Here is a 24,653-nt window from a genome sequence, read left to right as displayed (position 1 = left end):
ACTTCCTTGTGCCCCCTGGGGATCCCGGAGCCCAGTTTGAAAACCTGCTCTAAAACATAATGCAAATTCATTATACATAACATTTTTGATAGCATTTATACTTGAAAGCATAGATTTATTCTTGGCAGCATAAAAATCATACACATTAGTCTCGACTCAAATCGCATGGGATTAGGAATCGGCCTGCCCTTCTTTCAACCCATCCCATGATCTATATATTCTTCGCATCGAAGGTTCCGGCGCGCGAGCTCGAGAAGGTTCTGGAGCGCCACCGTTTATATAAGAGCTACAGCGCGCGCTGCGTTCACACAGAAGAACAACAGTCACAGATAGAGAGACCAACCCGGCGACACAGCGAACCGGCTTTTCCTCTTCCTTTATTTGTGTGAGTATTATAAAACTTATAACATTCACAAGTATGCTACAAGCGCGAGGCTTTAGCTGAAGTGTTCTCTAGACTTACTCGCGAATTTATGGGACAGTTTTGAGGAATGGTGTGTTACACGTTAGCTTTCTCTCAAGAACCAACAGTTACATAGCCTAGGTGAACACTCATCAAACCTGCTCTAATGTTGATGTTTTTTAATTTAACAAACATATGTCTCGTGGCATGATTAAACATAATTTAAAGCTTAATTCAATGTCATACGCATAGCTTGCATACTCTTGAAGTGAGCAGGACTGTTGATATTATTTTCTATAGGCTACTGTAGTTGATTCCTATATCAAAGATGGTTCGAGAAACCGGTTACTACGACCTGCTCGGCGTGAGTCCCAAAGCCTCGCTGGACGAGATCAAAAAGGCATATCGGAAACTGGCGTTGAAATATCACCCGGATAAGAACCCGAATGAAGGAGAGAAAGTAAGTGGAGGTGCTGAGCCAAATGCAGATACAGTGTAGTGTTTCACGTTGCCTTGTAAATGACAGCGACAGAAACGAGAGGAACTTTCTGGAAGTGTCCCGAACACTCATGTGAGCCGGCGAAGCATTGCTGTGGGATCTATCCACATTTATTGATGCAAATAGTGAATGCTTTGTATTTTTGTTTTTGTTTTGAATAAAGAAAAAAAAAAAAAACAAAAAAAAAAACCGTCCCTGAACAGATGGGCGATAAATCACGAGTGGATTTATAGGTGCTTTATTTCATTTCATTTTATGATGTTGTTTTATTTTATTTATATATTTATTTTGTTGTAATTTTGAAGGGAATAACGTTAGACCAAACTGCCAATTTTCAAAAACAAATAAACACAAATAAAAATATTGGAGGAATGAAATAGGCCAAACAAATAAATAGGCTAAATAAAAGTTTAAAAGCCAAAGAAAAGAGCCTAAAAAAGAAAACAAACATAAAAATTGCCACAAAAATGTTGAATGTAGAAAAATGATGTGAAAAAAGAAAAGTAAAAAATGCAGGGAGAAAATGGCCTAGGGAAAGAAGAAAGCTGTAAAAACAAAAAGGATCCCACTTTAGATTAAGGCCCAATTCTCCCTATTAACTAACTATTAACTACAACTTTTGCCTCAAACATCTAATTACTGCTTATTAATAGTTAGTATGGTTGTTGTTAAGTTTAGATATTGGGTAGGAATTGGGTATAGGATTAAAGGGTTAGTTCACCCAAAAATTAAATTCTGTCATTAATATGGGTTATGTGCAACTTATCTTCCGTATTCTGTAAAACAGATCGTATCGCTTCTGGTTCAGGTCTTTTGTATGTGCTTCGTGAAAAAATGAGCTGTTTTACTCAAGATAACTTAAAAGGAGTGAGCAAAGATGAGTATAACCAATGTCCAAATGCAGATTGATATCTAAAAGTTTTTCACACTAACATTTAGATATTTGAACAGAAAAAAAGCCAATAACAAAGGGAACTACTAGGTAGGTTAGCTGACTACCCATAGATATTGGTATCAGTTCATACTGGTGTTAACACTTTTTCTGACAAGCGGATGCGATGAGACCAGTGTTCCGGTTTGGTCATGCGACGTTCGACATATAGGGTTTTACTCACCCTTATGCTGTTCCAAGCCTGTAAGACCTATGTTCATTTTCGGAACACAAATTAAGATATTTTTGGTATGCTCTCTGACCCCTCTACAGACAGCAATTTAACTACCACTTTCAAGGCCCAGAAAGGTAGTAAAGACATAGTTAAAATAGTCCATGTGACTCCAGTGGTTCAACCTTAAGCCTCGTACACAAGGGGACGATTATTGCGTGCGCTTATCGCCAGCGTCTTTCGAGGCGTTTTTCGACACGTATTTGTGTTCATACCCAAGCGATTTTCACTGGTGATGCACCGAATTAACGTGCAAATTCATTCCCTAACAGTAGACGGCGCTTATTGAAAAGCAGAAATACCCCGGTACACAAGGTGGCGCTGTGCAACTTTACGCTTCTGACACTCGTTTGTCACACAGAAGAAGAGAGCCAGCATTTACGTGCTTGCCAAAACCATTCACACACTTTTTGTAGTCACTGTCATAAAGTTCTTTGTGTTCAGACACCAAAGAGACCAGCATCTCTACATTCATCTTGCCTCGTTGCATCTTCTTCTTCGTCTACTTCCTCTTCGTCGTCGTCTTCTTCTATCAATGTGTGCTCGGCAAGACCATTTTGTGCTTGAGCGCCACCAAGTACTGTAACTTCAGCAGCTCCAGGCACCTGAACAAAACCGCCAATCTCATTGGTCGGCCAGTTAACGCGCCAAACTTTTACGCCTGGTGTTTTGCGTGTCGGTGTGCATACTCACATTGCCGCCCTATGTTTAGTCACAAGTGTTAAATGTCGGTGATAAGCGCGCACGATAATCGTCCCGGTATGCATGGGCCTTTAATGTTATGAAGTTGTGTATATGTTATAATTTTTTTTTTGCGCACAAAAAGTATTCTCGTCGCTTCATAACATTAAGGGTGAATCACTGGAGTCACATGGACTATTTTAAAGATGTCTTTCTGGGCCTTGAAGGTGGTAATTAAATTGCTGTCTATGGACGGGGTCAGAGAGCTCTCAGATTTCATAAAAAATATCTTAATTTGTGTTCCGAAGATGAACGAAGGTCTTACGGGTTTGGGAACGACACGAGGGTGAGTAATTAATGACAGAATTTTATTTTTTTCTGTGAACTAACCCTTTAAGGGATGTAGAATATGGTCATGCAGAATAAGGAATTAATATGTACTAATAAACAGCCAAATTTCTAGTATTATGCATGCTAATAAGCAACTAGTTAAAGGTGAGAATTGGACCCCAAACGAAAGTGTTACCAAAAAAAGTTATTTTAGTACAGAAAGATAAAGAAAAAAAGACTAAGACAGGCACTAAGGCATTTAGAGTTTTACACTCATTTGATCTGCTAAATGCAGCATGGACACTGATCAAGGATGTGAAGTGTTTTTCCTGGGATGTATTTGTTCATGCATTAAAATTAGTAATATTAGGATCTTTTCTATTCTCCAGTTCAAACTCATATCACAAGCCTATGATGTCCTGTCAGATCCCAAAAAGCGGGATTTGTATGACCAAGGTGGTGAACAAGCCATCAAGGAGGGAGGCATGGCAGGAGGAGAATCTCCCATGGACATTTTCAACATGTTCTTTGGTGGTGGAGGCAGAATGCAGAGAGAAAGGAGAGGTGAGACATATGTGCACTTATGTCCCCCCATTGAAAGTCTAAACAAAAAGGTTTGGGAGGGTCTTGCACACATTTTATGCACTTCAAAGTTTAAGTTTAGTAATATCCATTCATAACTTGTATGTTGTTATTTTCATTTATTCAGGTAAAAATGTGGTTCACCAACTTGGGGTCACACTGGAGGAATTGTACAATGGCTCAACAAGGAAACTTGGTCTTCAGAAGAATGTGATCTGTGAGAAATGTGACGGTAAGAAGGGTTATTATTTAATTCGTGCACCTTTATTGGGAAACTTGTTATATTAATATTATTCTTAAAGACCCAATGTTGATTTATCAATTAAAGATGTGAATGGTTGCAGGTTATGGTGGCAAAAAAGGCACAATTGAAAAATGCTCAACTTGCAAAGGAAGAGGGGTTCAGGTCCAGGTGCAACAGATTGGACCCGGAATGATCCAGCAGATTCAGAGCATGTGCTCAGATTGCCAAGGACAAGGAGAGAAGTTCAGCTCCAAAGACCGCTGCAAAAACTGCAATGGACACAAAGTAGAGCGCAAGAAGAAGATTCTTGAAGTTCACATTGACAGAGGTATGTAACTTTTCTTCGAAACCTTCTGTTTCAATTATTTGGAGCAGGCGTTCCAGAAGTATACGAGTTATGGTCTTTGTCACAGGTATGAAGGATGGCCAGAAAATCACATTCCATGGAGAAGGAGATCAAGAGCCTGGACTGGAGCCTGGTGATGTTTTAATCGTACTGGATTTGAAAGAACACCCTGTCTTCCAAAGGCAAGATGACAACCTTACCATGAAGATGAAGATCAAGCTGGTGGAGGCACTCTGTGGGTTTAAAAAAACAATCCGCACATTAGATAACAGATCGCTGCTCATCAATTCATCTCCAGGTATTTACTATGTACCATTTAATTGTGCATAAAGTTAGATTTAAAAATTTTTTTTTTAATTATATTACCACATACTATTCATTTGTGGAAATATTTAAATTAACATTTAGTACATACATTTTTAATTAATTAGTTTAATTTTGATTCAGTTTGAATTTTTATTGTCTTTTTTGTTTTAGGTCAAGTAATAAAACCTAATGAACTAAAATGTATTCATAACGAGGGCATGCCTCTGTACAGAGACCCTTGTGAGAAAGGTCTTCTCATCATAATGTTTGAGGTAAGTCGGTGCCCTGTGTTATAAGTTTTTTGTTTTAAATATAAAAAAATTGTTCTCTGATATTTTGTAAAAAATAAATTAAATAAAAATAAATAAAAATATGGAGAAAAACGTCTGTGAAAGTAAAGAGCCCTACACATGACATGCGGACAAAAATATATATGTGGTCACCGATTAAGATTTAATTCTCTCATTTTAGTAAATCGTGGTCATGATTTACTAATTTGTTCCCTCATTTTAGTTAAATCGTGGTCACAAATTGAAGAGTTAGTTTGCAGAAAATTATAATTTTTTTCCATTAATTACTTTGCCTCATGTCGTTCAAAACATGCAAGACCTGTGCTCATCTTTGAAACACAAATAAAGATTTTTTAAATGAATTGTCCCTCCATTGACAGTCCAATCAACTACCACTTTGTCGGTTCAAAAGGTTTATACACAGATTGTAAAACTAATCCACATGAATCAAGAGGTTTAGTCCAAATTTTCTGAAGAGACTCAATCGTTTTATATCATGAACAGATTGGATTTTGGCTTTTATTCACAAATAAACATTGATCAGCGGACATAAACAGAAGCTCAATTGTACTTGCTTGACGCGCAAGAACAAACCTCACTGGTTCTTGAGGAAGCTCAAACGCACTGCGTAACACAAGACTGAACCTCGTTCGAAGATCGTCATTTCTCCCGCCACCTGCTCCTTAGACTGGACGGCACTCACACGGGTTGCCAGTTTGAGCTCACGCAACAGGAACGAGCGCAATGGACAATGCAAATTGGCAATGTGCAGTAAGCTATCACAGACCAAACCAATAACAAATATTCCAGCCTGGAAAAATAAAGTAAAATAACTGGCTGTAGAAGTGTTTTTCAGAGAAACAAGTATGTGAACTTAGCGTGTTTCCTCAATATATGCAAACATATTATGGTATTTTTTATGCTTTAGTAGAGTGATAAAGTTACATATGGCACCTTTAAGGGTTTGGAAAGACATGAGGGTTAGTAATTGATGACAAAATTTTCATTTTTGGGTTAACTAAACCCTTTAAGAATTCATTCCCATAGCTTATTAAATGTTTTCATTATTTTAGTAAATCGTGGCTATGTTACGTTACCTCGTTTCGACTTAACTGAGGGTACGTCCACATGGCAATGATGTACTAAAAACTGAAAAGATTTTCCTTCGCGTTTTTGAAAAGTTTTGCGTACAGCCGACAACGTTTTCAAAACGCTCCCCGTTCACATGGATCCGTGAAAATGACAAAAAATATATTATGTATGAGTACAGAGATATGAATACAAACAGTCAAGATGGTGAAAGCATCGAGCACGTAATATGTCTGCGTATAAGGTCACCGTTTTCACAAATTTACATTTCTGTAGTTTAAAAGAAATTGCTTTTTTAGGGCCCCAAAAACGCTGTTGTGTAAATGAACGGCCAAAACGCATAAAAAGGTTTCCATTTTTAGTTGAAAACAGCGTTGTGTAAACGGCCCCTAAAATGGGAATGAGTTTGATTGAACTAAAACATGGGTCAGAATTAACAAAACTATATATATATATATATATATATATATTTTTTTTTTTTTTTTTTTTTTTTTTTTTTCTTTCTTTCAAACAATTGTTATCTTTATCTTGTGTTGGGATGGTCACATCTCACAGAATCATTTCTGTTCCCTCAGATTGAATTCCCAGATAAACACTGGCTACCTGAGCACATGCTGCCTGACCTGGAGAGGTTGCTTCCCGACAGAGATTACGTCATGATGTCAGATGATATGGAAGAGGTTGACCTCTGTGAAGTAGATTATGAAAGACAAAAGAAAAACTACAGCAGTGAAGCCTATGATGAAGATGAAGGCCCCAGGCAGAGTGGCGTCCAATGCCAAACTCAATAAATGTCATAGATCAGGAACATTTGTGCAATACTTCGTGAAATATGACTGCAAGTCTACACTGAATATTAGGGTGATTAAATTTAGTTCTTCAATGCGTACAGCAAGGATTTCCCCCTACCAAAGCCTTACAAAATTGATAATTTTCTTTTCACCATTGGAATTCTTAATTCTTGAGAGTCTGATGAGGAGGAACCAGGAATGTTTTGTAACATCCACCACAAGTAAGTATTAACAAAGGAATTATTTTGAATAAAAATAAAAAATAAATAATATATAAAATATCATCCATGTGGGATTTAATAGTAACTTCATTTTTGCATGTAAATTATTCATCCTGTGTGAGTATGTTCACTTTTATGTTTATCTGTTAGATGTGCTTTGGTCGAGCTAGTGCACTTTTTTGCCAGTTAAAAAAGAATCGGTATTTGTACATTTTCTAAGAATGTGACTCTGTATGTTTTACTTGTCAAGTTTCTTCCCTTGAATGTGTTGTTCTATTTTTCACAAATAAAACATTTCATTACATTTCCTCCTTTGTTTACTTGAGTATATATATAATCGCAACTGAATGGAAGCGATTTAGGAATGGTATATTTTTAATTTCTTTAAGCAAAAAGTTCTAGATGAAGATACCTAAGAATCTAAGGTGAAACATTTAGTTTTTTGGTGTTCTAGCTGATTTTTTTGGTGTACAAGACCCACACATGTACCAATCAAAAGTTTAGGATCAGTAAGATTTGTGTCTTTAAAGAAATGCATACATTTATTTAGCATGAACTTTCTATTCATCAAATAATCCTGAGAAATGTATCAGTTTCCACAAAAAACTGTTTTCAACAAATGTTTCTGGAGCACCATCATATTAGAATGATTTCTGAAGGATCTTTTGACAATTTAAGTTTTTACTATATTTTGGTCAAATAAACAAACATAAGAATTCATAACATAAAAACATTTTTAAAATCTTCTAACCCCAAACTTTAATTAACGGCGAGGATAACAATATCCTCAACAACTTTGAAAGCTTTGAGGGTAAAAACGACATAACATGAACAAGCTGATTATTGCACAAGATGAGAAATTAAACGTAAAACATCACACAGAATTAAATTGCAGGATGCAGTTGTATCATGCAGAAGAATCTTTATTCAGAACCACTGAACTGATAAACATGGTAGAAAGAACCTGCCATGCACCATTCATAATCACATTTAAAGTTCAATCATTGTAATCAATGAAAAAGTAAGGCATTAAGAAGTTGCACAATTTCTTTGTATTCAAAGCATCATTCCTTTTTCATCCTTCTCAGTGTTGCTTTCTTCTGAAAGAGCAACCTATTTGGAAAAAGAAAACATGTAGCTTCATATCATATTTCAATATGAGATGCTGTATCATCAGATAACATTATATTCAGTAACTTCTGATGCAAAAATACAAAATCAACAGTAACCCTGGACATATTACAATCATACAGTAAATAAATACACACCCTCAGTCAGCCTAGCTTTTCCTCCTGTTGGCTGGCAGAGAACGGTTGAACACCCAACACACAACACAACCGTCTGCGCATGACTAAACACAGTTGTGATCTTATAACAACCTACATGGAAATAAGCAGAAAAGATGACATTTTCTACAAGTGAAATATTACACATAAGGCAAACAAAGTTTCTTCTATAGATCTCAAACCTGGACATTTTACATCCATGAAGTACGAGTTGGGACTCTGCACAAGCCTTTTCTTCTTATGCTGCCTTCGTTCAAAATCAAAGGACGGGTTGAGTAGATCTTTGGCCAGCTGTTACAATAAGAATATATTAAGAAAATATATATATATATATATATATATATATATATATATATATATATATATATATATATATATATATATATATATATTATACACACAAACACAGTAGTGGCCAAAAGTAATGTCCGGCCTTGGACTTTGACATTTTCACCTTTTATTTAAACATTATTAATATTAAAAATGTATTAAAGGTTGTGTAAGCATATTGCGTAGTTGTGCTTAGAGTCAATTGTTTTATTTGTGATAAGCTGTGAAACATGCCAAATTGAGTTGTCATGATTTTTGGCCAAGCTATAATATAGAGAAATTATAAACATGCAAAAAAACAACAGAGAACCAACAAAATATTAATAACTGATTATGATGTAGTCAATGCTAATTTTGGACACTATAAAAAAAAGGCACACACACACACACACACACACGTATACATAAACAAACACAAACACACACACACACACACACACACACAATGTTACTATACATTACCTTCAACAATATGACAGTTACTTTAATCTTTTAATTAGAAAATCTGCAATCTATTCTTCAGCACACAAAAACAACATTGTTCAACAGCCATATAGATAATTTCCCTCTTTGTCAGTCTGAAAACTATAATGGCTTACTTTTAAAAAAAAAATGAAACATCAATCTGATTCAATCTATCGTTTTGCTCGGTGCAATGTAACAGTTGAAATGTTCCTCGTGTAAAGTGAAACATTAGGCCTAACTGAACCAGCGCCATGTGAGGTCAAAAACTTTCCCCATGTCTATCGCACGGTTAAAATAAACAGCTGGGTTAATATTAAAACGGCAGACGATATAATCTATATTAACAACTGTCAAATGCAAGATTCGTTGTCTAGCTGAGTCCACTTACAGGCATTGTCGGGAGCTGCTGATTTTCGCATTCGTGTGGATGTGTATGTGTGTCTGCTGCTTTCCTCCTCGCTCGGGTAACTGCAGGGTTGCCACGCGCAGCTTCATAAAGTAAATCTGATCAGACATGCCCAGGCATGCTCAACAATAAAACACTCCTTTGTACATGTGACCCCTGTAAAACTATCTGTCTGTCTAAAGGTTCTTGAACATTGAGTCTGAACCGAAATTTTCGTATGCGTCTTTTCGTACCTTAACTGTCTGTCTATCTATCTGTCTGTCTGTCTATCTATCCGTCCGTCAGTCCATCTATCAATTTCCAGAGTCTGTGGATCTGTATCAGATTCTATCTATCTATCTATCTATCTATCTATCTATCTATCTATCTATCTATCTATCTATCTATCTATCTATCTATCTATCTATCTATCAAAAAATGATAAAGCTGTATAATTTCCTATTGCAATAAAACAAAACAAAACAAATAGACCCTTTGGGTTGATATTTCCCGTACTGGCAACCCTGACATTTCTCAGAGCTCCTAAGATGCAGTTCATTTCTTTATTCTTAGCAGCTTCCTCCACTACAAAACACATTTCATTGATTTAGTTTACTTGTTGTTCTTCTTTATTCTTCTTTGATTGAAGCGTAATAACGAACGTTGACTAGACGTACATCTACTATTTAATCTATCTGTTATGTACAATCTGTTTACAGTAATCTGGTCGAGTGACTATGCCCCCTAGTGGCTGTTAAATGGCAGGATTATACTTTTTTTTTGTTTTTGTTTTTTTACCACTGTATACAATTCTTTTCTAGACCAGGGTTTTTCTAACCCTAACAATACGACCAGGAACATCCTTTAAGGATAGATAGATAGATAGATAGATAGATAGATAGATAGATAGATAGATAGATAGATAGATAGATAGATAGATAGATAGATAGATAGATAGATAGATAGATATCATAGGTCTATTGAATACCAAATGACAGATGTTGATTTTTTTCTTCTGAAAAGTGAACCTTGATGTCCAAAGACTTTCTAAAGACAAAAAAATCCTTCTTACAAAAATGTGTTAAGCCACACAATAGATTAATTATTTTTTGTCATATATGCAGTGCTTTCTCTATAACCACCCGTGATGTATCTAGGGGGCTCCTACGTAGACATAATTATGTCTATGGGCTCCTAGAGTACCGTGTCACTGGCCTCCTAAAAGGAAAAAACTGTCCTCCTAGAAACTACATTGACCAATCGCGTACGTGCCGTCGCGCTGACGTCACACAACGAGGCCCCGCCCTCGCTCGAGACCCTATGATTTTTGTGTCAATGCCATGAACAAGGGAAACTGTGCACTGTCATTCATTAAGGAAATACTGGCTTGGTAAATGGCGAAGACTTACGATTACCTTTTCAAACTCTTGCTAATTGGAGACAGTGGAGTGGGAAAGACATGTCTGCTGTTCAGATTCAGCGAGGACGCGTTTAACACCACCTTCATCTCCACAATCGGTCAGTTCACCGGTGATCTGGGTAGAAGGTATTGGACGGTGTCCCGTTATATGCAGGGATATAGTGTTCAGATACAGTAAAACTGTAATAATTAAGTTTCTAGTTTAATTTGCATTGATAAAGTAGGTTTGAAAAGCACATGTGGTTTTTTCAGTTAATTAAATGATTCTGTTTAAAACATCTAGATTTATTTAGACATGCATAGGCCTTTGATTTCATAGCTCATGTATACAAATTAAAATATATATTTCTCATAATGTTTTGTTTAATATATATATATATATATATATATATGTGTGTGTGTGTAGTATAAATTGTTTTTATTTTAAAATTTTATATAATTTACATGTATTATGTGGTTTTATTTCTATACAAATCAGTATTAATATTAAAAACTAGTATTAACTAATAAAATATGTAGGTAAATAATCATAGATAGATAGATGAATAAATAGGTAGATGGATAGAGTCTATCTATATCTGATACAGATCCACAGAGATACTCTGAAAACAATGCTGTCGGTGAAGGTGTGAGAGTCATATTTTGCTGACCACAGCTGTATCTACTTTTAACCTGTCAAACCCTGCTCACTAATGGCCTTACAAGTTCATACAGGAGTCTACACAAGAGAAACATTAACTGTATTATTGAGTTCACGCTACTTAGTAAGTTGCTGTTAGATGTTTTGCTGTAGTGTTCACTGTTCAGGTTTAAAACCATATGCTGTTTTCCATATGATGACAAACAAGGAACATGCTTCCTCTTGACGCAGAAAACCTAAAATAATGTTCAAATGCGTACAGGATGAATTGCAAATGCTTAAATAACCTTATCAGCTTTTCTCAAATAGATTTTCTATAATTGTTTTTCCCTGTCAGCATAAACCTCATATCATTTTGTTACATATACGATAAAAAAAAAGAAATTGATAACAGGTGTTAATTTCTTATACAATTGAACTTCTCATGCACATTTATCTTGCTTAAAGGATACTTTTTGCATTGTGTGTGTGAAAGCTGCACAGTTGTCTTTCGTCTGCCTGCACAGAGAGTTTAGTCATTTCCTTTGTCAGTTTTTCCATCTGATTAAAACGTCACCGCCCCCCTCTGCCTTTGTTTGCAATGCTGTCTTGCAATGGGGTCTCAGAGCCTCGACTTTCTTTCAGACTTCATTTGTATTTACATCCCATTTATCTGCAAATCAGCAATTTCCCTGAAAAAAAGTAGCTTTTTTTTTTTTTTTAGATGTTAGAAATCATCACGGCCACTCTGCATAAACAATATTTTGATGACAACGTCAGGACGGAGTGCTGGGGAAAGTATGGTTCCTTTGTGCGGGGTCATAGTAGACTTGACCGTGAACAGAGAGCTGTACTGTTTGAATCCCCATCATGTTCTCGTGATATTCACTCAGCCCATCTCAGCATTCTTCCGCCAATGCAGTGGAGCATTTGACTGGCATCTGCTTTCTTGTGCCAGGACGTCCATGACCCCAGTTGTGGCCACTCTGCATACTTCCCCACACTTCTCTGAGCTGTCCACCTCCACTTCCTGTGACTGTGTGTGTGTGTGTGTTTCTCTCAGGGTTGTGATATTGCTTAATTGCTTGATAAATTGCTTGTCATGGCCCTTATTTTAACTGTAGTTTAGCATCTGGTAAATTACTGAATGTAAATGTAATATACAAACTATATACATATACATAATATACATTGACTGAAATGCCAATGAACTACAAAATGTTTGAGTGGTGTTTGGGTGTTCTCAGACAACACCCAAGTCTCCAAATATGATATTCTGGTCTCTAAACATCAAAAAAAAAAAAAAGAAAAAAAAAATTCTTAAAGGAATACGCCAACTTTTTGGGACTTTAGCTTATTCACCGTATCCCCAGAGTTAGATTAGTCCAAACATATCCTTTTCATCTCCGTGTGTGCCGTGACTCTGTCTGACGCACCCACCGCTAGCCTAGCTTAGCACAAAGACTGGAGGTAAACGACTCCCAACTGCATACTGCTCCCAATAAGTGACAAAATAACGCCAACATTTTCCTATTTACATGTTGTGATTTGTATAGTCACAGCGTGTACAAATAACAAAGTCACATGAGATACCAGCCATCTTCTAACCGTATACATACTGGGAACTATATTCTCAGAAGGCGAAGCAAATCACAGCATGTAAATAGGAAAATGTTGGCGTTATTTTGTCACTTATTGGGAGCAGTATGCTAGCTAGAGCCGTTTACCTCCAGTCTTTGTGCTAAGCTAGGCTAGCGGTGGGTGCGTCAGACAGAGTCACGGCACACACGGAGATGAAAAGGGTGGACTTATCTAACTCTGGGGGATACGGTGAATATCCCGTATCCCGTGTTTCTTTAAGTACCGTTCACACCAAGGACGATAACTATAATGATAATGATAACGATATAGTTAAAAAATATATATATTTAAAAGAATAGCAGAGTCCACACCACAACAATAACGACCACAATATCGTTGGAATCACTTTCACGATTCTTTTCCAGCTGATGAACGATAAAAACATTGACAGCCAATCAGAATCCATCCCGAGAGAGCTCGAGCATTTGAAGCGTCAGATGACAAAACTGTAGCGTGTTCTTATAATAAACAGAACGTTATTGTGCGTGTTGGTGTCGACGCGAATTGTTATAGCTAGCTTCATAGTAATGGTTTTTAAGGTGAATTGGCCTTTAGTCAGTATTATGGTCTTGTTTTCCAGTATACATATCTAACAAGATAAATGTATTTGTATGCCAAAATGACATAAGATAAAGATTGTTTTATGTGTAAAACAAGAACTGTTCTTTAGTATAAACCTCTTAGTTACCAGCCCAGATCTTGAAGTTGAACTACTATATTGTTGTAGCATTAGACATTTTTCCACAGGAAAACCACATCACAAAGCCTCCCGTTTGACTAGTTATATTGAGTGTAAGGCAAAAAAAAAAAAAAAAAAGAGTGTAAGGCATCTTTTTGAATTGCTATTGAATTTGTTTCATAAATAAGCTTAGAAATCTTGTTTATTTCTTGAATGGAAACCATCTTTCTACAGCGTCAGTAGGTTTAAGATGTCAGATATACAGAGATTCAGAGAACAACCTAAAATGTTTTTTAAAAAACACAACTTGTTGCCTGATACAAGCAACAAGCAATTTTCCACTAACCAGCAGGACAAAAAAAAAAAAAAGGCAAGAGGAGCAGTTTAACCCCAGGAACTGGAAATAGCTCATTATATCTTCACCACTGCAGTGTAACATTGATTGTACCATTGATTCCATGTGGTGCCAGTCACTGAAGATCTGACGATGTTTCTCTTTTTCTCTGTTGCCAGGAATTGATTTCAAAATCAGAACTATCGAGCTGAACGGCAAGAAAATCAAGCTGCAGATATGGTGAGCCATTTGTTTGTCATTAATATGCAGTGCCAAGTTGTGTTTTATATATCCTGTTATGTCATCATTTACACTTCGTCTTTAGAGATATTTAAAGCTGTGTAAACTCTTGGTTTGTTTTAAAGAGATACTCACACCCTAAACAGACTTTTGAATATAGGGAACAGATTCTACACTTAGCCTAATTGGAGTTTTGTTGCTTTTAAACATTATACCAGTTAATTTTGAAGCTATTATGCTAAAAAAGCACATACCAACATTTTATTCATCTTGCACACAAATATTCACATTTTTTGTCCAATAAAATGCTCTCTAGAATGACAATGCACTTGTGAAAATAGAAGTACACTTTAGCATACTTTTAAAAGGAGTACTTATTACAAAAAATATATATTTAAAAATAATATACTTAAGTGCGAACTGAATATGTTTTCAGACACTTAACTAAATGTAATTTGCAATTAAATGAATTGTATTATATAGTTTTTATTAAATGCAATTAGTAAAACTTAAGACTGCTTATTTGGCCCACTTAAGTACATTTTATATGTAATTTCATAATTACACGTTGCCTTTGAAATATGGTTAAAGTGTACTTCTGAATGTACTAAAATAAACTTTAATGTAATTTCTTTTGAAACTTGTATTGAAATATATTTGTAATTATACATTTGTAATTATGTAGTTGCAATTTAGTACATTTAAAATATATGTGTGCTTTAGCATGTTAGGCAACACATCTAAATGATTTAAAATGTACTTTAAAGTAAAACTTTGAATGTGACATTATTACAAAGTGCACTTTTCGAAAAGTGTACATCAAATAAGTGTGTTAAGTACACTTAAGTGGCCTTTTATTTAATTAATATTATATTATCTGCAAGTACTGTCTTTTAAAAACACTTTTAAGATTTGAAGAACACTACAAAGTGCACATTCAATACAATGAAGTGTACTTTCTTTTTATTACAACTAACTTGCCTATGATTACCAATAGCAAGTAGCTAATCATGGTTTGTTATTTTTGGTTTCACTAACACTCATACATTTTAAACTGGAAATATGTCAAAACAAAAGATAAAACAGTTAAAGAAACCAGTTCATGTGCTAGCAATATGCTAGTTAATATCTAGGCACTATACGAAGGTTTTTGGGATCCTTAAGTGCTGATATTATAATGGTCCTTGAGTGTACTTGATAAGTAAGAAGGAAATGACATCACACACTGTGGCTATTCTTCCTGGTAACAGTCATAATGCTCACACACCCTGTCAAGCAGACTAATGAAGGATGAGACGTGCAGACAATAGTGTCATGGACATCCGTGCCCTCTATCTGCACATTCTACAGGATGTTTATATAAAAATATAGGAAAGAACAGGGTGGGATTCACCGCAAACCAATGTGAAGTGTTGAGGTTGAGCGAGGTGACAAAAGACGGAAGGAACGAGGTGAGGATGCGTATTTGCGTGTGACTGTCTGGTTGTTTTACAGGGACACTGCAGGGCAGGAAAGATTTAGGACGATCACCACGGCGTATTACAGAGGCGCTATGGTAAGACACTACTGGGAGTGACATTACTGATATTATTTGACATTACTGCAAAAAAAAAATCTTACTCAGTACTTTCGTCTTGATTTCCAGTACAAATATCTAAAATTCTTAAACCAAGATACATTTACATGAGAAGCAAAATTACTGTTTTCTGAAAAAAAGTAAATAAAATAAAAATTAAGTATAATTTTAAATTCTATATTTTATCAAATATTTTAAGTATAATTAAGTATAAACTAAATTTTGATCTAGTTTTTTGTATACAAGACAAGGGTGTGTTCACACTTGTAGTTCGTTTCTCTTGGTTCTTTTGGTCCGGATTAAAGCCTTGTTCCGACTGTCAGTCCAAATCCGATTTTTGTGCATATCTGATTGAAATCCGAGCAGATTTACCAAGTGTGAATGGCAAAAAAGTCACATGAAATTTGTACAAATCCGTTTCAAGCTACATTCAAATGTGGTTTGAAATCCAATTCAAATTTCATTACTGGAAATCGTCTCGGTTACTAACGTAACCTCGGTTCCCTGAGATGAGGGAACAAGTGTTGCGTAGCCTTAGCTTACGCTGTGGGAAAGCCCCTTTTCTCGAGAAGATTGTAGCCAAAATTATCCTATAATTTTCATAATTTAAAACGCAGTTGCTGCAGCAAACAGACCTAAGCGAGACGACTTAGCACGCTTATTGGCTGCTCTGCGGCAACTGCTGCAACCTATGGAGAGGTAGCTGTGGTGCACGAACCAATGAGGGCACTTCGCGCGCCACGGGCCGCCAAAATGGGCTTGGCTATGGCTATATAACCCGCGCCGTCCATAGTTGCCTTGGTTTCATCAACTGATGCGATACCATAACATAGCACAAGCACGGCAAGGTTACGCAACACTCGTTCCCTCATCTCAGGGAACCGAGGTTACGTTAGTAACAGAGACGTTCCCTTTCGAGAGTACTCTCGTGTTGCGTAAGCCTTAGCTTACGCTACGGGAACCCCGTGTAAAACGCTGTGCATGCTCAAGAAAAAACTTTGTCAGTCAGTGTCCCAGGGCAAGTGCCCGGGGCTCATAAGACGAGAAACTAACTTGAATGAATAATGCTTGAGACATTATACTACAGTCATGCCAGATCTAAGTCAGGCAAGTAACTGCAGCAGCATGGTTAAACCGTTAACAGTCTAGCCTGTAAAGCGGGAACTTCTAGGTTGTAAAACCTGATAAATGTAGACGGAGAGGACCAGCCTGCCGCCATACAGATATCCTGAAGTGAAATCCCACTGGACCAAGCCTTGGACGAGGCCATGCCTCTAGTAGAGTGAGCTCTGACGCCCAGGGGGCAACAGAGGCCCTTGGATGCGTAAGCCAATGAAATAGCGTCGACTATCCAACGTGAAAGGCTCTGTTTAGTGGCAGCCAAACCTTTAGTGCGGCCACCAAAGGATACAAAGAGCTGTTCTGATTGTCTGAAAACAGCAAAACGCTCCACATAAATCCTAAGAGCCCTAAAAGGGCAGAGAACATTTGCGTCCCTCTCGTCATCAGATATAGGGAGAGCTGACAGAGAAATAACTTGCGCTCTGAACGGAGTGGCAAGTATCTTAGGAACATAACCGTGTCTTGGTTTGAGGATGACTTTACAATCATTAGGCCCAAACTCAAGACAGGTAGCGCTCACGGAGAGCGCGTGCAGGTCACCTACACGCTTGACTGAGGCGAGAGCCATCAGGAAGACGGTTTTGAGTGAGAGATATTTCAAATCTATGGTCTGCATTGGTTCAAATGGGTCACCTTTCATGGCCTCTAGGATGACTAGGTCGTTTCTCCCCAGTGATTGACCAGACGCTGGCGTTAGAAAAGCCGCTATGGCCGACACATATACTTTGAGCGTGGAGGGGATCTACCCGCGTCCAAGAGCTCTTGGAGGAAGGAGAGTACCTCCGATACTCCACAGCATTGTGGTTCTATGTTCCGTGCTGAGCACCAGCTAGAGAACACTGACCATTTCAAGGCGTAAAGCCGCCTAGTAGAGGGCGCCCCAACCGAGGTTGGAAGCATCTGTCAAGACTGCTTTTAGCTTTGAGACCATCCCCATGTCGACGCCTGACTGGTACCAGTCGGCTGACTTCCAAGGTTTCAGGGCTTCGATACAGCCCTGAGTTACCCTGAGACGAAAATGACCCGATGTCCACGCACGAGACGGGACTCTGGGCTTTAGCCAGTGCTGGAGGAGGCGCATTTGTAGCAGACCCAGCTGAAGTACTGCTGAAGCCGATGCCATGTGGCCCAGAATCCTCTGAAACATTTTGAGAGGAGTGACGTTGCCAACTTTGAATGACGCCGCTAGGCGCTGGATGGAGAGCGTGTGCTGTGATGTAAGCCGCGCTTTCATTGACACAGAGTCTATTTCTGTTCCCAGTCAAAAGTAGTCGATCTCCGAATGCAACGTAACATGAGGAGAGTAAAGATGGAAAGCTCCTAAAGCTTGTTTCCATATGAATTAACGGATAATTTTTTATCTAAGTTATCATGCTTTCATCGAAATTACAAGTTCATGACATTTCCTCATATGGAGTCAGTTAATTACGTTGCATTCGGAGATCGACTACTTTTGACTGACAAAACTCCAGCCACCGGAAACACTAACTGATAAAGTAAGTCGTACAAAACCTTTCTTTTTAGTAAACTTTGTGTACACAAACAATGTGGTCAATGCTCAAGTTCATGTGTAGAGCCCCTGGTGATACTTCGAGCACAGTTTTATGTTGTATCAAGCCTCCTTAGTGTTTTAAAAATAGCGATTTTGGTGCTTTCATAGAAGTGCCCCATGCACTCCCATTCAAAAGGCATTTTGATCTAAAACGAAAATACAGTCAATCTTAAAAGTGGCGTTTCCATTCTAATTCTAATTTAATATTTATTATGAAAGTTTGACTCGGGTAGATTAACAAAAAGAGCCTAGGTTCAATTATGGCGAGAGTTACCCTTTAATAGCTTATAGGCAACCAAATTCATGAAAGGTACTGTACAAAAAAGGGCTTTTCTTACGTATATTTTGTGACAGAACTTACGAACATCTAAACTAATAGATGTATTACATCTTAACTAATAGATACTGTATTTTTACAAGTTAAGAGTTCTTCAAATGACCGCACTAGAGCAATCGCACCAGAGTTTACTTTAATCAAACCAAACCTGCCAAGTGTGAACTCAACCTTAATATCTAAATTAATTTAGCTATTTAATTAAATGCATCTTGATTTGAATGATTAGATAATTGTACTGGAAAACAAGACAAAAATACTAAACAAGAATATATTTGCAGTGTACACATATATATATATATATATGTCTAAGTTTTGTTTGCTGAAGATGGATGTTTCATATTTCTGCTGGCTTTCTTTTCAGGGCATTATGTTGGTATATGACATCACCAGCGAAAAGTCATTTGAGAACATTAAAAACTGGATCCGCAACATTGAGGAGGTTACTGACATTACATATGTTCAATTGATAAAGTAAAAAATTATTTACATTATAAAACAGATCCGGTCCTTATTTTTTATTGATCAGTACACTGCTTGTCTAATTAATTGGAGGCCATTGTATAATAGGCTTGTTACCCACTCTGTAAATTCATATCAAATATAAATTTTCAAGTATTTGATAGGTTTGTTGGAGAATTACATTTCTTTTGACTGCTGAACTTCTCAATCACTCATTTCAGCATGCATCATCTGACGTAGAGAAGATGATACTCGGAAACAAATGTGACATGAACGACAGGAGACAGGTGTCCAAAGAGAGAGGAGAGAAAGTGAGATATCTCACATCTTATACGCTTTTACAATATTTCACACAAATATATGTATAAAAAAATCATTTAAAATTAATAAAAAATATATATTGTATTTATTGTAACATTATTGTAATACTACCTACAGTATTTATAGGTGTATTATTTGGAATGAGCTTGTTTGTGTGATACTGGATATTTGTTAATAACTGTTGTAATTTTTGCCTTTTTTTTTCCCCCAGCTTGCTATTGATTACGGGATTAAGTTTTTGGAAACAAGTGCAAAAACCAGTGTAAATGTCGAAGAGGCCTTTTTCACCCTTGGCAGAGACATTATGGCTCGACTCAACAGAAAAATGGTGTGTTTTTTCTAAATCTTCCAAAACAAAACACAAATGCATTATACTGGATATCATATATGATTAATTGTCTTATAGTTATTAAAAAAAAAGATTTCAAATAATTGTAAACATCAATCATTGTTACTATGAATCATTTTAAAACAATCACTACTGTGGGTTAAAAAACGGTAACACTTTACAATAAGGTCTCAGTTGTTAACATTAGTTAATGCATTAGCTAACATGAACTGACAATATATTTTTAAAGCATTCATTAATCTTTCTTAAGGAAAAAACGCTTAAATATGTAATTTTGGTGATCAAAGATGAGTTTTAAGGGATAAAATTATTGACTACAGAGGGACTTTAAATCATTTAAAACATGTATAACTGTTACAATGAATCATATCACATCATGGGGTAAAAAAACAGGCCCATTATTTTATTACTACATCTAGTTTGATGTCAGTTCAGCAATTAAGTACAAAAAGTCTCAGGATTACTTGTTTTACAACCCTGATATTATTAACTTATTTTCTTTTTTTATAGGTTTTACAAAGCAAAATTAAAATGTGTCTGTCTTTCTATTGACTAGAATGATGGTGGTCAAGCAGATGGTGGGGGGCCGGTGAAGATTTCAGAGAAGCGCACCAAAAAGCACAGCATCTTTAAGTGTGCTCTGCTGTAACTCATTTGCAGCGCGTGGATACGTTCACTTGCTGTGTCTCTGCGGCAGCTCAGCTGGTATAACATATCACATGAGCCCCTGCAAAAGAGCTGGACCATCAGGCTCAAGAAGGTTCGTGTTTCCAAGCCCTTAAATTCAAGATGGAACAGAGGAATAATGCCGTTTTGAGAGATTTACATGGTTCACTCTGTGCTAGAGTCACAATAGGAAACGTCTCCTTTGTTGTGTGGTGATAATCGTGATGATTGTGTCAAAAGATAATGGATCAAATATGAATGTTTGGCTTTGATATGTTTTTGTAAAATATTCTATATAGACACAGCACTGGCTGGCTTAAAACTTTTGCTGCTGAAGGCTTAAATGTATCGCGTACAATATTTATGAAGTAGTGAGCGAGTCTGTTTTGTTGTAATATGTTCCTGAGTGTCTTTTATACTGCATATACACTGTTCTTGCACTGGTTCAAAAAAATGTAATAGGTAAGCAATTTTTGGAACACTAGTGGGTTAAAAGCACTTTACATGTGTTTTCAATGAGCTCTTCTCACAGGCACATGTCCATGTATAGCACAGACGGACATCAATCCACCCGCTGGAAGGTTGCAAAGATAGAACATGATGGCTGCAGAGCATGATGGGTAAAGGAATAGGGTATCAAAGGGAAACACGTCTTACTTGGCAAAATCACAATCACCCATTGGAAGTGAGTGTCTGACACAGCCAGTCAAACCTGAGAACCATCAGTATTAAGGGAATAAGAAAAATTGTGCCTGTGTTGTAGATCCTTAGCTTTAGGGTTATAAGCATAGGGTTTATGTTCAAGTTCAGTCCAGCACTGATTTGTGAAAATTATGTGACATTTCTTTGAATATGAGGATGATCATTAACTATTTAATTAGCATTTAAAATGAATGCTAGGGTCCTTGTGTTAATGCTACAGTATAATGTTTTGTAACATGATAAAAAAGAAATTCACTGATGCATGTTTATGTAAATTCATTAACGGAAACTGAGCTTTTTTGTATTTCAATTTGATATTTCTCACATTTTTAGCTCTTTTTCATTTTTTGATTGAAAATATCCAGTGCATGATATATTAGTACTGTACAAACAACTTTTAGTTACGGTTTACTTTTTTTTTTCACCATAGGCTCTTAAAAGAAACATAAAGTTGCCAAAAAGTGGTATTATGTGATTTTCATGCTTGACTGTCAATGTGTGTAAGTTGTTTTAGTCAAAGGATCCAGGGTGAATTCAACTGGTTAAATCAGCACTTATGTTTCAAATGTGAGACATTTTGGTCTCCTATTGAAACTGCACTAAAGGCTGTGTCAGAAGAAGTAGTACAGATTACAGCAATAAAATGTCCCTATTTGGGAATTACTTCCGACTACTAGTGCTGATATTAGGGACCTTAAAGCCTTGGATCTGTGTCCATTAATCTGAGTTAGACAGATACTGCCGTAGTATTTTGAAAGAATGTTTTGATGATTTTCATTTTACTTTGACAAATGTAGCATATATCATGACCACTGATATTCAGATGGGACCATTGTTATGCATGTATTTTCTTTCATATTTGTGACTGTATGACCAATCTTTTTAAAGAGACATATAACGCAACTAGTTACCTGAAAAGCTAATATACTTGTTTAAACATGTTAAAACCTTAACAAAGAAAATGTGAACAAGAATTTGAAGTGTGGTTTTATTAATTCTAGATTTTTATTCTACATATAACCAAAGTAAATACTGTATAAACATATCTTTATACTTTTCAGCTTATTTTTTCCAAGACTGTACTTTCATCATATTTTTGTCAGCAATATATCATACAGAACAGTAGATGGCGCTATTAGACAGTCTTATCACAACAATAAACAGAATGCACCTTGCATGCAACCTGCTAACTTCAAACATTTTGCATTGAGGTAGACTAATTTTGTCTCTTGATTAGTTCAGTTTGCATAGCCTTACACTAATTGTCATTATACTGGATACTGTTGCTAATACTGCATACTGTTTACCAATCCAAAACTTCTAAACCATAACACATAAATGGCATAATGAAGACCAGAACAGTGAGCAAGGTTACATACTGTAATATAATGGGGTTTTTTTTACCTTAAATATATATAATGATGAAAATACTTTTAGTGCAAGCACACAATTAATGAACAGTTGATGATATGGTTTCAGAGATTTGCTACTCATTTAACTTGATTATGACACCTGAGTACATAATTCTAATGTAAGTATCTAGTGTTACAGGTGCATAAAAGGAATTGAATGTGTGCATCGTTCTTATCTGAGGAATGTATCTTCTTATTGGACTCCTTCAAGAGTGTCCTCTTTGTGTATGGCTACGGCTCGTTTGAAGGTACATCATCTGTTGTCTTCTGTGCTGGTTTCCCTGGATCATCAGGAGAGTCTCCACAAGCTCCAGTGAGGTCTCTTTCACTGCTTGATTCATGGGCTCTTTTCAAACTGTTTCCTAAGGACTTGCAAGGTTTTGTGGACCAGCTTTTGGATCTTCCAGGGAGGAACATTGTTTCCTCTGGCAGAGGCAGGTGGCTACCATCAACTTGGACTTCAGAATCACTGGAAACGGCACCTGTAGTTTTCTCCTCTGTTTGCTCTCCATCTTGCTTCTCTGAACTTTTTTCCTCTCCCAGACTTCCTTCAGGATCATCTGGATCCTTTTCCATCTTCTGTTGAGTATCTTTCAGGTGTTTGTCCACTTCGTCACTTCTTTCTTCCTGGTTTACCTGATCTACATCCAGCAATGGCTCTATACCAGTCGCCCCTGTTGGGAGTAGCTCTCCACCCTTTGTCATCCCATCTTCTATTATCAGCTGAACTCTTTCGTGATTCATTGGTCCATCCGAACTGTCCAGGGTCTTCTCTCCTTCATGCATTCCCATCTCCTCTTTACTGTCTATAGTAGAAACTATCAGCCTCTGTTGTTCAGGCTGGTCAGAATGTTGATCTACCTTGAAACTGTTGCTAAACTTGTCAATCTGGTCTACCAAGGGTCTTACCATTGATACCTTTGGCATCTGACCAAAAAGACTAGGGTGTACCTTATACTCATAACCAGCACTCCAACGTCTTGTAGCTGGAGACACATCCATTCCTTCCCCTTCTTGATTTGCTTCCCTTTCACTTGCTTGATCAAATGAGATTGTGCTCCTATACTTTCGCACAGTGGGCGGGGATGTGCTTTGTATTTCTGTGGGATAGTATCTGAAAGCTTTCACCTTTTCTAGAGGGTAGGAGGTAGTCGCCTGAAGTTTCTTTCTCTCAGTCATCAAGACTTCTTTCTGTGTGGCACTATCCGAAGAAGTCTGGTTGTCAGGAACTGAAGATTTTGGTGATTCTGGCTTTGTCCCATCAACCTCAACACCCTTCTCACAAGGGAAGATTCGGATGTCCACACATGAGCCAAGACGTCTTCTTGCCCCTGGAACATCTACCTCTAGATTCTGGCCATATTCCTTTGTGTTGAGGTTTGTAGTGCTTATTGTTTTACTCTGATCTGCCTCTTTTTCCTCAGGTGGACGTTCATCAACACCCAGGTAATAACGGTAGAGGCTGTACCCATCAGCACTGTTGATGCTACTGTGACGTTGAAGATTAGAGGGGTCACAAATAGAGGAGGCCGTTGAGCGTGTCCGGGTCAATTCAGCGTGGTCGATTCCCACCAGTCGTTCCAAGGCATTCACCATTCGCCCATTAATGTCTTCCAGCTGGGCCAAACGAAGGTCCACTGTCTGAAGGGAGGCCTTCATTGTGTTCTCCCTCTCATTCACCTCCTCAAGGCGCATGGACATGTTCTCTACCCTGTGCAGGAACAAGAAGAGTATGTTAATGTGATTATCACATAAAAAAGAAGTTTGCAAAAGGGTATTTAAGATGTTTACCTGTATTAGTGTATTTCATTTA

General features: G+C 37.1%; 4 protein-coding genes across 5 annotated transcripts in view; 2 read left to right on the top strand and 2 right to left on the bottom strand.

Moving 5' to 3' along the window:
• Positions 1 to 288: 288 nt before the first annotated feature.
• dnaja (DnaJ heat shock protein family (Hsp40) member A) lies at positions 289 to 7,253 on the top strand. The gene is made up of 8 exons (XM_079859729.1): positions 289 to 385; positions 704 to 863; positions 3,466 to 3,640; positions 3,786 to 3,890; positions 4,003 to 4,230; positions 4,316 to 4,546; positions 4,726 to 4,826; positions 6,509 to 7,253. The coding sequence occupies exons 2-8, from the start codon at positions 732 to 734 to the stop codon at positions 6,722 to 6,724; spliced, it is 1,188 nt and encodes a 395-aa protein (XP_079715855.1). The 5' UTR covers positions 289 to 385; positions 704 to 731; the 3' UTR covers positions 6,725 to 7,253.
• A 594-nt stretch (positions 7,254 to 7,847) lies between these two features.
• On the bottom strand, positions 7,848 to 9,520 carry rps27l (ribosomal protein S27 like). Its single transcript, XM_079859731.1, has 4 exons — positions 9,415 to 9,520; positions 8,414 to 8,522; positions 8,214 to 8,324; positions 7,848 to 8,058 (listed from the first exon to the last, which is right to left on the bottom strand). Exons 1-4 carry the CDS (start codon positions 9,418 to 9,420, stop codon positions 8,030 to 8,032), a joined length of 255 nt encoding a protein of 84 aa, XP_079715857.1. The 5' UTR covers positions 9,421 to 9,520; the 3' UTR covers positions 7,848 to 8,029.
• A 1,204-nt stretch (positions 9,521 to 10,724) lies between these two features.
• LOC307151621 (ras-related protein Rab-8B) lies at positions 10,725 to 22,487 on the top strand. Its single transcript, XM_079859730.1, has 7 exons — positions 10,725 to 10,929; positions 14,284 to 14,344; positions 15,839 to 15,899; positions 19,293 to 19,370; positions 19,612 to 19,701; positions 19,923 to 20,039; positions 20,617 to 22,487. Exons 1-7 carry the CDS (start codon positions 10,806 to 10,808, stop codon positions 20,707 to 20,709), a joined length of 624 nt encoding a protein of 207 aa, XP_079715856.1. The 5' UTR covers positions 10,725 to 10,805; the 3' UTR covers positions 20,710 to 22,487.
• The window catches only part of trpm1b (transient receptor potential cation channel, subfamily M, member 1b), a 37,783-nt gene continuing 35,535 nt past the window's right edge, over positions 22,406 to 24,653 (bottom strand). For both annotated transcript variants that reach the window (XM_079859726.1, XM_079859727.1), the window contains one exon: positions 22,406 to 24,551. In XM_079859726.1, the coding sequence (XP_079715852.1) occupies positions 23,072 to 24,551 (1,480 nt within the window). In that variant the 3' untranslated portion in view covers positions 22,406 to 23,071. The remainder of the gene's footprint in view (positions 24,552 to 24,653) is intronic.

Source organism: Squalius cephalus, assembly GCF_949319135.1.
Source record: "Squalius cephalus genome assembly, chromosome: 23".
In the NCBI taxonomy this organism is placed as follows: Eukaryota; Metazoa; Chordata; class Actinopteri; order Cypriniformes; family Leuciscidae; genus Squalius; species Squalius cephalus.
Note: the sequence above shows the minus strand (reverse complement) of the source record. Positions and strands in the feature narration are given on the sequence as shown.

What these genes read in the sequence shown, in the direction of transcription:
- rps27l (XM_079859731.1), bottom strand. An exon ending in CATGGATGTAAAATGTCCAG is followed by an intron (nt 8,325 to 8,413) that starts GTTTGAGATCTA and finishes ATTTCCATGTAG; the next exon opens with GTTGTTATAAGATCACAACT. An exon ending in AAAAGCTAGGCTGACTGAGG is followed by an intron (nt 8,059 to 8,213) that starts GTGTGTATTTAT and finishes TTTTCCAAATAG; the next exon opens with GTTGCTCTTTCAGAAGAAAG.
- LOC307151621 (XM_079859730.1), top strand. Translation starts at nt 10,806, where the DNA reads ATGGCGAAGACTTACGATTACCTTTTCAAACTCTTGCTAATTGGAGAC. An exon ending in AAAATCAAGCTGCAGATATG is followed by an intron (nt 14,345 to 15,838) that starts GTGAGCCATTTG and finishes GTTGTTTTACAG; the next exon opens with GGACACTGCAGGGCAGGAAA. An exon ending in CGTATTACAGAGGCGCTATG is followed by an intron (nt 15,900 to 19,292) that starts GTAAGACACTAC and finishes CTTTCTTTTCAG; the next exon opens with GGCATTATGTTGGTATATGA.
- dnaja (XM_079859729.1), top strand. Translation starts at nt 732, where the DNA reads ATGGTTCGAGAAACCGGTTACTACGACCTGCTCGGCGTGAGTCCCAAA. An exon ending in AATGCAGAGAGAAAGGAGAG is followed by an intron (nt 3,641 to 3,785) that starts GTGAGACATATG and finishes TCATTTATTCAG; the next exon opens with GTAAAAATGTGGTTCACCAA. An exon ending in GATCTGTGAGAAATGTGACG is followed by an intron (nt 3,891 to 4,002) that starts GTAAGAAGGGTT and finishes GAATGGTTGCAG; the next exon opens with GTTATGGTGGCAAAAAAGGC.